Source organism: Echinops telfairi, unplaced genomic scaffold (assembly GCF_000313985.2).
Source record: "Echinops telfairi isolate 266 unplaced genomic scaffold, ASM31398v2 ScPeMD7_7469;HRSCAF=8507_0, whole genome shotgun sequence".
In the NCBI taxonomy this organism is placed as follows: domain Eukaryota; kingdom Metazoa; phylum Chordata; class Mammalia; order Afrosoricida; family Tenrecidae; genus Echinops; species Echinops telfairi.
In genome coordinates this window covers 37254395-37265587 of record NW_022111372.1, presented here as the reverse complement: position 1 = coordinate 37265587, position 11193 = coordinate 37254395, and the positions used below count along the sequence as shown (strand labels likewise).

At 49.6% G+C, this 11193-nt stretch overlaps 1 protein-coding gene across 1 annotated transcript in view; it reads right to left on the bottom strand.

The window, feature by feature from the left end:
• Positions 1–8885: 8885 nt before the first annotated feature.
• RRP1B (ribosomal RNA processing 1B) overlaps positions 8886–11193 on the bottom strand; it is a 27995-nt gene continuing 25687 nt past the window's right edge. The window contains exons 15-16 of the mRNA XM_045284618.1: positions 10366–10429; positions 8886–9382 (exon numbers count right to left, since the gene is read on the bottom strand). Coding sequence (XP_045140553.1) covers positions 9189–9382; positions 10366–10429 — 258 coding nt within the window. The 3' untranslated portion in view covers positions 8886–9188. The remainder of the gene's footprint in view (positions 9383–10365; positions 10430–11193) is intronic.

Genomic DNA, 11193 nt, shown 5'->3' with positions numbered 1-11193 from the left:
GCTCTTCCAGCGTCCTCGGGATTCTGCTGTCTCTCCTGCTGCTCCAAGACACAGCCAGGGAAGGTGGACATGAAAACAGACCAATGTCCTCTATTAGTGCCACACACACTCGGTTTTCATTGAGTGGGAATCAGAGAGTCTTGGGTAGAAGAGCCATAGAAAGACATTTCACTCCACCACGTGTATGTCAATTATATGTTGAGTGGTAACATTTGGGGCTTATTGGGTGAAAATAAAATAGATCCTAAAAATTAATTTTATCTTTTTTTGTTGTAGTTGTTGTGGCTACCAGAACGTTTGAGATTACAGGTGTAACTTGAATGTGAGGCTGGCATTCTGTGTCCACAGACAGGAGAGCTTGTTCCTGGGTTTGTGGCACACTGTGTTCTCGTCTCGGGCAGCAATGTCACCTTCCTCATCTGTACCCCTTTGCCTGATACTCCCCGGGGAGGCAGCAGGGGCTGCCATCCCATTTATCTAATGAGAGGGAACCTGCAGCTCCTTGGGGTCTGTGATGGATTGAGTTGTGCCCCTCACCAAGCTATGCTGCAGTCCTAAGTCCCATACTGGTGAGGGCCTGATGTAGAAAAGGGTCTTAGAGAAGTTAGCAGTTAACACGTGTTCATACTAGAGAGAGGCACTGGGGGTGCAATGGTAGGATTCTCCCCTTCCATGCTGGGAGTTGTGCGGGGGGTGTTGGGTTTCCCTGTGGGCCAATGTACCTCCTACAGAGTCACCACCTCTCTGTCCGTGGGGACCGGCTGTGCCTGTTGGGAGCTGTGTACAAGACTGCAGCCATTTTTATTTGACTCAGCCAGGTTTAAGTAGAATCAATCTTGTTATACATTTATTATTGTGTGTGTTTTGACTGCTCCCGAGGGTTCAGCAAGAGTGTGGAATCTCAATTGCTTTTTGAACCCTGCTTTGGAGGCCCTTACAGAACCCTGGTAGCATAGTGGGTTATAAGCTGGGCTGCAAACGGCAAGGTCAGCGGTTCGAAACCACCAGTTGCTCCCCAGGAGAAAGATAAGGCTTTCTACGCCTGCAGAGATGTATAGCTTCTGAAGCCCATAAGGGCAATTCCACTTTGTTCTAGGGCCATTATGAGTCCGAATAAATTCAATGGTGTGGGTGTGGAATGAGTTTGGGAGCCCAATTAACCATCAACTCCAGCTCTTAGTCATTGATAAAGAGCTGTCAGTTGGAAATTAAATGTCAAGATAACAGGTTATTGAATTTTTCTTTCATGAACTCCCCATGTTTTATGTGTTCACTGACTTTATGGTATTTTGTATCTTGTTGTCTATCTTAAGATTTAACCCACATGCATAAGTGAATGTGGTGAAGAAAGTTGACGGTGCCCGGCTATTGAAAGATATAGCATCTGGGGTCTTAAAGGCTTGAAGGTAAACAAGTGGCCATCTAGCTGAGAAGCAACAAAGCCCACATGGAAGAAGCACACCAGCCTGTGTGATCATGAGGTGTTGATGGGATCAGGTATCAGGCATCTAAGACCCAGAACAAAATCATACCCAATGTGAATGGTGGGGGTGGGGGGAGGGGAGTGCATGGAGTGGAGTCTGTAGACAATTGGACATCCCCTACAGAGGGGTCACAGGGAAGAAATGAGCCAGTCAGGGTGCAGTATAGCACCGATGAAACACACAACTTTCCTCTAGTTCTTTGGTGCTTTCTCTCTCCCACTATCATGACCCCAATTCTACCTTACAAATTGGATTAGACCTGACCATGCACACTGCTACAGAGAAGAGCCTGCAACACAGGGAATCCAGGATAGATAAATCCCTCAGGGCCAACAAGGAGAGTAGAGATACCAGGAGGATTAGGGGAAGGTGGGGGGAGCAAGGCGGAATCAATCACAAGGATCAACCTATAACCCCCTCCCAGGGGGATGAACAATGGAAAAGTGGGTGTGAGGTGATGGAGGGCGATGTTAAGATATGAAAATAAGAATCTGTAACTTATCAAGGGTTTGTGAGGGAGGATGGGTTGGGGAGGGAGTGGGAAGAAACGGGGAGCTGATGTCAGGGGCTCAAGTGAGAAGAGAATGCTTTGAAAATGATGATGGCGGCATATGTGCAAATGTACTTGACACTGGATTATGTTAAGAGATTTAAGAGCCCCCAATAAAAGTGTTTAATAATAAAAAAGATTTAACCCACATAGATGAAGAGGCGCTCTCGTGGAGCACTGTTTTTAAACTCATAGGAACAATTCTACCCTACTCCAACTCAATAGCAGTAATGTTAAAAATATTTTTTATTATTTTAAAAGATATCATTATTTGGAAACTTGGGATAATTCTAACATGCACCAAACGGCCTTGCTGCTGTATGAAGTTTCATTGGCTAGCCTCTTAACTAATAAACCAGCCTTTTCTTTTTCTCTGTTCTACTTGGAGTGATTATTAATTAGGCTCAACGCTCCAGAACATGGGAACCAATATCTGGGGCAACATTATAATGCTGAACAGGCTTCACTAAAGCTTACAGACTAAGAGAAGCTTGGAAGAAAGGCCTGCTGATTGATGTCTGAAATCAGTCAATGAAAACCTCAGAAAGTTGTATCTGTAACTGGTCATTGGGAAGGTGCAGGACAGGGCAGGATGTAGTTCCATTGTCATGAATCACGGGCAACTCCGTGGTGGTTAACACAACATAGTAGAATAAGGTGGATCCTAATCCTATCTCAGGGGTGCTATTAACGAGCAGAGACAGACAGACAGGTGGGCAGAGGATGATGGTCATGTGAAGATGGAGGCTGACATCAGAGTGATGCACCCATAATCCCTGGGACACCTGGGGTCACCAGAAGCTGCAGAAAACCAAGCTCACTGCCATTGAGTCAATGCCAACCCCATAGGGCACTGCCCCTGTGAGTGTCTGAGACTGTAACTTGTTATGGGAGAAGAAAGCCTCGTCTTTCTCCCATGGAGTGGAGATTGGTTTCAAACTGCTGACCTTGTGGATCACAGCTCAATGGGCATCCACTATGTCATCAGGGCTCCTAGAAGCTGCAAGAAAAGAAAGACACTCCCCTAGGGCCTTCAAAGAGGGCCCTAAGGGAATCTTGAATTTGGACTAGAACTATGAGAGAATTGGTTTTTGAGTTTTAAGCCACTACACAGGTTGTAGTACTTTATTTCTGCACTTTCAGGAATCTGAATACAGTCTTATAATATGTTTTAAGGGACAAGAGAGATCCCAAATCTCAAATACAATTTAAGACCACCTACTAAGTCTTAAAGAAGACAGAAATATAGACAATGCATCTGGATAGGGAGACCATTAGCATCAAGTCATAATGGGCTCAAAGGTGCTACAGATAACCAGTGGCTTAAATAGGACACTTGAGGATAAGCACCCGTCACTGAAGCATACTTGGAAGCAGATCAGATATCACCGTTGCAGGCAGGACTAGAGAACTGGGACTATGACTGGGACTCATATATTATTAGGCTAGACAGAGGAGCTAACAAGATTGGTACAGGGCCCTCCGACCAAGGCTGGGAGAAGAACCTTGATGTCAGGTGCCATTGAGTCGGTTCCAACACATAATGACCCAATCAATGCCCAATAGAAGGAAACCCTGCCCAGCCCTGCATGTCTCTATGCCTGCTCCCACTGTCGCAGCCACTGTGCCAATCTCTCGCCTTGAGGGTCTTCCTCTTTTTGGCTGCCCCTCACTATCCCAACAATGGTGTCTTTCTCCAGGGACTGGTCTCTCCTAACACTATGTCCAAAGTATGTGAGATGAAATCTCACTGTTCTTGCCTTTAAGGGGGAACTCTGGCCATCCTTCTTCCAAGACAGAGTGGTTTGTCCTTTAGCATCTATGGTACTTTCAATCTTTTTCTCCAGCACGACCATTCAAATGCATCGATTCTGCTTTGGGCTTCCTTATTCCATGTCCAACTTTCACATGAATATGAGGCAACTGAAAATACTTTGCTTTGGGCCAGGCACACCTCCATTGGTACAGAGAGCTTGACTATTCTACTTCGGTATTCTAAACTCCACCCAGAACCAAAGATCAGACGCACTGCCACGAATGGTTGCCAACTCAGAGCAACTCCGAAGGGCAGGGGAGAACTGCCCACATGAGTCTGAGTCTTTCTCCCTCTGAGCAGCGGATGGCTTCCAACTGTTGACCTTGTCCAAAGGGTAATTACACACCCAGGAGAACCCCTCAGGAGGCCGCTCCTCCGAGGGCTGGTTGGCGGAGTGGCAGTGATCCACCTTGTAACGCACTGGGCCAATGACCCACAGGGAACTCAATGGAAGTCTAATCCCCATAGGGAGTCTGCAGATGGATCGTGGGCTTTCACTGGCAGCCTTCCCCTTCTGCAAAGCTATGCTCAGAATTTCAGCTCTCCAAGACCACCTTTCTTCAGTGTGTGGGTGAGGGGGCAAGTGGGGGTTCCACATGAGGGTGCGTCACCCATGGTGTGCATGGGACATTCTCTTGCCTTGCAGATGGCATCTGCTTCCTTAACTCCCCCAGCAGTTCTCTGGAACCACCGGCACGTTCTGGTTCTTGTAAGTTCTGCAAATTCAGAACACAGTTCAAAGTCCACTTGTTTCTGTGGTTCAGTGCTGTGGTTTTCTTCTTTTTGAAACGTTTTGCTGTGACTTGGGGATCGTTTCCAGAGCAATGCGCTTTTCCATGCAACAATTGGGACACATTTGGCTTCATGAAGTTGATGGCAATCCCCACAACCTCACAGCACGCTTCCCTCTTCCTCCCGCTGAGTCTCACGCTCACTTGTCCCCCTTTCCTATCTCTCCTTGCCTTCTCAGCGAGATCCCTGGGAAATGCTGCCCTTTGGTCTCCTGTGTAGATTATTCTAAAGACGGCTTCTTTCCTGGGTGTTATTGCTCAGTTTACGACCTGTCTTTGGCTGAAAGTTGAGCCAAGGTGGGTATGGATGTGTGTGTGGGACAGGGAAGTGTGTGTGTGTGTGTGTGTGTGTGTTCGTTCCAGGCTTGAAGGGTGACTAAGAGCCATAGTCTGGACCGGAGTGTGGGGAGGATCAGTCAGTGTTGTGTTTTTAAACAAAACTTTGCTTTGGCTTATGTTTCATCTGTAGAAACAGTATTTAATTATGGGTTTGGTAAAATAATAAAAGTTGATTCCAGGGATTCTACTTGCTGTGCAAAGGTCACGCTAACCTGATGCGTTAGCCTGGAACGTGCTGACCTCAGCAATATTTGGGAGGACGTGGAGGAGGGGTGGCTTAAATGGCGAATGCACTCGCTGATGACTTCACTGTGAGCACTAAATCCCAAACTGGTCCATCAGCAATTCGGGGAACAAAGGCCAAGAACTTGATGTCCAATATGGCAGTCACCCGAGGGAAGTATGGCGTGATGGAAGGGAACCTGCTCCCCAGGTAGAACTTCAAGTTAAGGAAGTAGGCAGCATCCGGGAGACTGTTCACCCCCTCGTATTCAGCCAATGAGGGCCCAGGGGAGGGATTCATGAACTACGGAATAGATGGCAGCTGAGAGCACAGTGATGCACCTCCAGTTCCTGGGACACCCGGGCCCGCCAGAAGCTGCAGCAAACCCAGACCAAACTCACTGCCATCGAGTGGATGCCGATCCTACAGGACTCTCAGTGTCTGAGACTGTAACTCTCTATGGAAGTAGAAAGTCTGTCTTTCTCTCATGGATTGGAGGTTGGTTTTGAACTGCTGACCTTGTGGATCTCAGCCCAATGGGCAACCACTATAACACCCAGGCTCCCAGCAGCTGCCAGAGAAGAAAGGATTCCCCCTCGTACTCAGCCAATGAGGGACTCATGAACTGAGGAATATAATGTGTGTTAAATTGTCTGGTGCCCATGTCTGCCCGTTTTGTCTTCTGAGGCGTGGGCGCCCAATTCTGCAAAATTGACTCATCAAGCCTTGGTCTCCATAAAATGAGAACAGACTGGGTTGCTTGAGCATTCGTCCTGAAATTGGTCTTAGAAAGGGGTAGCTCACAGATGGAGCTCCGTGCTCCAATTTGAGCCAGAATTCAGCAGAGGCAGAAAAAGGCTGGGGTGGCATGAGAGCAAAGCCTTCCTGAGATGTTTGCATTCACCTGGGCAAGTGTTCCCAATGTCTACAAGTCGAAGAACACAAGCTTCCAGTTGACTGTTCCCAACAGATAAGGCTGTTCTTAACAGGCAGAGACGGGGCATTGGCATGTTCACTGCGAAGAAACTACAGTGCATCCACAAGCCCATGCCCTATATGGTCCCATCACAGAGGCCTGGGGGTCACAGGCCTCCCCTGTCAGTTGTTTCGGGTTAAATGATCCACTTGTCAATTTGTCTGGGACCCAGATGACCATGGAAGATAAAGCTTGGGGGATGTGTGCCTCTAAACCAAGAGATGATATAATCCCTGGATTGTGCTGGACTGCTGAAGGGCAGACCCCATGCATGAGCTGACGCTGGTTTCTGGGAGGTGCACGGAGCAGCTCCTGTCAGCTCTGGATAGCAGACACAGGAGGACAAATGGTTGAGGGATCTTCTGCTAACAGTCTGGGAGGTGCCCACACCTCCTCAACCCAGCTATAACCTCACAGCACCCAGAGGTGAGCGTTTACGCACACAGTATCAAGTACAAATCCAAGGGCAAAGACAGAATTTTTTTTTTTTTATTGGACTTGGCTTTGACAGGTAACCGACAAACACTGCAGACACACACAAATACAAATGGATCATAAACAAACTATCCATGTGAAATTCAGAGAAAACACGTACAAAAGTGAGAAGACGGGACTCGGCTTCCGATTTTCTGTGGGCCTCTCATTGTGCTTTCAGCTCATGGTTCAAAGGGAGGAGAGGCTGTAAAGTCACTGCCACATCGTACAAAACTGACTGCCCTGATGGCGGGCCAGGGAGGGTATCATTTTACAAACACTTATGATTTCAGTGTTACTTCCCTGTTTGGACGTCCAAGCACCCTTGGCAATTTTATCTAGGAAAATAACACGCGCCCATAGGAAAAGTGGCAAAGTAAATGTTTTCTTTATGACACCTCATTTTTTATTGTGTCTCTGTAATGAGAAAAGGGATTTCTTCCCCCACTCCGGAGCCAAAATTCAGGCATCGAGAAAAGAAGCCACAGAACTCCTTGACTTACTCACAAACGGAGTAAGTGCAGATCTAGAGGACAGACAGGCGGAGACAGAGTCCTCCTGGATACAACCTCACAGGCACCATTTGGATGGGAGGTGTGTGCTCACAGGGCACCCCAATGGGGCCTGAAGGTAGACAGAGAAGACAGACCACGCAGGAAAGTGTCCACAACAGTCCGGAGAACAAACTTGCCATTTTGATCTCAGGGGTGTCTTGCTACTACGGCATCTTTAACAGCCCCCAGGTCACCTGGAACACTTGACTACATGATTCATTAAAACAAACAAACAAACAAACAAACACACTTTACCATAATGCCTTTTTAAAGCGGCACTAAAAACCACCAGAAAGTAATTTGAGGAGGACGAGAGACAATTCTTTCCCACACAAAGTTAAAAAAGGTTTCGTGGACTCTCCCACATCTCGTTTGGGTTATGAATGTGATGCATGGTCAAGACGCAGCACACGGACACCACGCAGCCACCGCACACAGACTCTCCAGACGATGGACATTCAATAATAGCACGGTGGGAACCACTTCTCTCTCGGGCGGCGCACAATCTGAACACTTCATCTTCCCCTGGCCTCTGTCAGGAAGTCAACCCACCAGACACACCAACTAGTTGCTCAACAGTCATGAACGAAGCCTTCATCTTTGATTAGGTGAATGAATGACACCAAATTTATCCAGGTGGCCCAGCCATTCCCTGCGGTCTGCGACAGAGCGACTACTAAGGGAGCCCCATGGGCCAGCTGTGAGGGACCAACAAGAAGCTTCAATTTCCAGATACCTAAGCAGAGAGCTAAGGCCTGATGGGCTACTAACTGGAAGAACAGTGTTTCCAAACCACCAGCCATTCCATGGGAGGAGGATGAGATGAGCCCGTCTGCTCCCGTCAAGTTGGACAGTCTTAGAAACCGTATCTAGTCACTGGGAGTCAGTGGCTTTTTTAGTTTAGCAGAGGGCTGGCTGAGAAAGCACTGTGTCTTGGGTCTGGATTCACACCACAAATTCATGACCATGCAAACCGCTGAGAAAGAACCTTGAGCTTAGGGAACTTCCCTTAGTGGGCTTTGAGCTGTGTTCAGGCGGATTTGCCTCTTACTGACATCGCTCAGGCCTACGGTGGACTGTGACCTTAAACAAGGTGCGTTCTCTTAAGACTCGAGGGGGGTGAACAAGCAAGCACAGACCTTCCCCACGGGCTCTCATCTCCTATACATCAAAGGGAGTGCAGGGTTTCAACCGTCGCCGAGCCAGAGGGCTGCTTTAGCCTAAGCTTACCTACAGAGGAGGAAGTAGAGAGACCCTGTCTTGCACGAGAGTGAGCTCAATGGGAGACGGTGGTGCCCAGGACCTGGGGTCCTCATGGACTTCAAGGGGGTGCTGGCTCTCCTGGTGAAGACACTTTGGGCTTCCGTAGAGGTAGGAAAGTAGGTTGGGAAACATGACAGAGGCGGGCAGGAGCAACAGGCTGCAGGCCCCCTGCCCCACCTCCTGACTACAAGTAGAAAAATGAGATGGAATTGCTGATTCATTAAGAATCACCCCATCAGTAAGCGGCCGAATGCCCGCCCACAGAGCACACACCCAGCCCAGCATGCTTTTTAAAAGCAGCAGTGAGACAGACTAGATACCCCCAGAAAACCAACAGGCTTGGGAAACACAGACACAGAGACCACAGTTCTACAAAACCCTGAGCTGGCCAGGAAATGACATCCCACACTTCAGATGTGCGGACAGCATCCGTTTATTGAAATGTCTGGATCAGCGTGCTCCTCGGCCTCATTCTCATGGAACACTGCCCGTGTGGAGGTGGATGCTAGGGGCAGTGGGAGCTAACCCCCGCGATAAAGCGCTGGCTGAGTCAGAGCGCACATTGGGCGGGTGGGCGGCTCTTCCCCAGCCCCGTGGTGCCAGCTCACAGCTGAGGAGAAGTTATAAAGTATTAAAAAAAGGACCCACATTTTAAAAATTATAATTTACAGCATATTCTGTACAAAAGCAGTCTTGAAAAAGGAGTCCAGTGGTTCGATCAGAAGAAATCCATGGCCGTTGGTCTTCTCTTTGGAGGGCTGGCCAGCAGTGTCTTGGGGGTGAGAGGAGTACTGGAGGGAGAGCTGGTGGGGGTCTTCAGCACCCCATGGAGGGGCTTCTGTTCGGGGTTGAAGGCCACTCGGGAGGGACCCGTAGGACTGACCAAGATACTCTTGTCTGTCTTCTTGAATTCTGCCCGACGGAAAAAGGCCTGCATTAGTTAGCCAGAGGCCTCTGCCCATCCAGCCTGCCTCACGTGTCCCCTGGAGCCGGGCCTCCCCAGTCCGTGCCCGTCCTGTTACCACTCTCCCTCATTCCTCAGCACTTCGGGAAGTGGAGACAGGGAGGCTATGCCACAGGGACCAGTTATGCCCCAAGGAATCTTCCTCAAGGGCCTCGGAGGTCTCAGGTCTCAGCACCCCTAACAGACTGCAGTGGAAGTACGGGGGTGCCCTGCCCTGAAGGACCTTAAAGAATAGGGCTAGCTCATTAGTAAGCCCCAGCATCAAGAAGCTGCAGGAGAAATCTTACCGCCCGCATTTGCTCTAGCTACAGACCAGGGCTGAGTGGGCACCTTAGGCCGGCCGAGTCCGCACATCTGCTTGCAGGCCCACAACTGCTGTGCACACACATTGATCCGGGGCCTCGCTGAGCACCCAGTTCATCCTATGTGGGAGGACTTGAACAAGGCTGTGGAACACTCCCACCACCTTCTACGCATGTGCCACGTCAGTTGAGCCAAGTGCAGGGGTGGCAATAAGGCTTCAGGGAGACACGGGTCACCAACTGCATACTTACGGATTGGAAAGGACCACCACTAGCTTTTAACCCCCGCTTTCCACCAACTTTTTTAAGGCCCCACCAACTTTATTCCCTCCTCTCCCCTCAGGCAGCAGGTGGTTTTCCTGAGCAAAGAGGCAGCCACAGGGGACAGACCTGTCAACTTGGCAGGCCTCCCTGAGAGATGACCTGAAGCATTTTGGGAAGATGGCTCTTTTCATCACCGTTTACAAATTTTCCTCAGGAGGCCTCCAGAGACTCTTCCCCACCCACACACACCCCTGGGGCCTCACTTCTGACTCAGGAAACTGCAGGGGCTGCTGAGCCCACCCGTCCCATTCTGAGAAGACCTTGTACCCTGATGAAGCGCCTCTTGACGCCAACACTGCACTCACCTGCAGTCATGTTTCTGTTCAGTCCGAAGGTGACCTTCTTGGCGCTGGATGGGGTTTTGTTTAACTGTAGAGGCAAATGACAGGAGAGGTATAAGGGATGAAGCCGAGGGGCTGGGACTGCTGGGTGGTGGCCCTGAGAACTCAGGGGAGACCTGCTAACCCACGACAGAGGCCCACATTCAGAAATGCTCACCAACCACGCACACAGCACAGGTGCTGAAGGGCCTGCCCACTGCTGCCTTCTGCTCTTTGGGGGCAGCGATCCCAGGAGTTCCCCCAGCCCTGGGCTACCACAAGTGCTTTCCGGACCAGAGGACCCTTTCTCCCTGGTCACAACGACTCTCCAAGCCGGGCAGGGCGGGTACTCATGGCGATGCATGGGACCTCAGTTCCCTGCCTGTGCACCCAACACCCAGGGCAGGGGGCCCAGCACCCTCATGGAGTCTGAAGCTCTCCGAGAACAGGAAGAAGCAGGCAGGACACATTTTTAAAGAAACCCCTTGCCCAGAGACATAGTGTGGGAATTGCGTCTGATCGGATCCCGCCACACCGAGACAAAGCACTGGGGGAGTGCAGCGGAACAGCACGGGAATGGAGCAGCAAGGTCTCCAGGGAATGCTGAAGGTGGACTTTGGGGCCAGGGCGTGGTGCCCCGACAGACTGGACTGGAAAACACTCCTAACGACCAACAAACGATCCTTGAACTAACTACAAGCTTTTCTTTTTTGTTGTGTTTTGATTTGTTGTTGTTTTGTTGTATATTGTTGCTTGGTTTGGCTGTCTTGTTTTGGTGCATGTTATTATCTCCGCAGGTCTGTCTAAATAAGA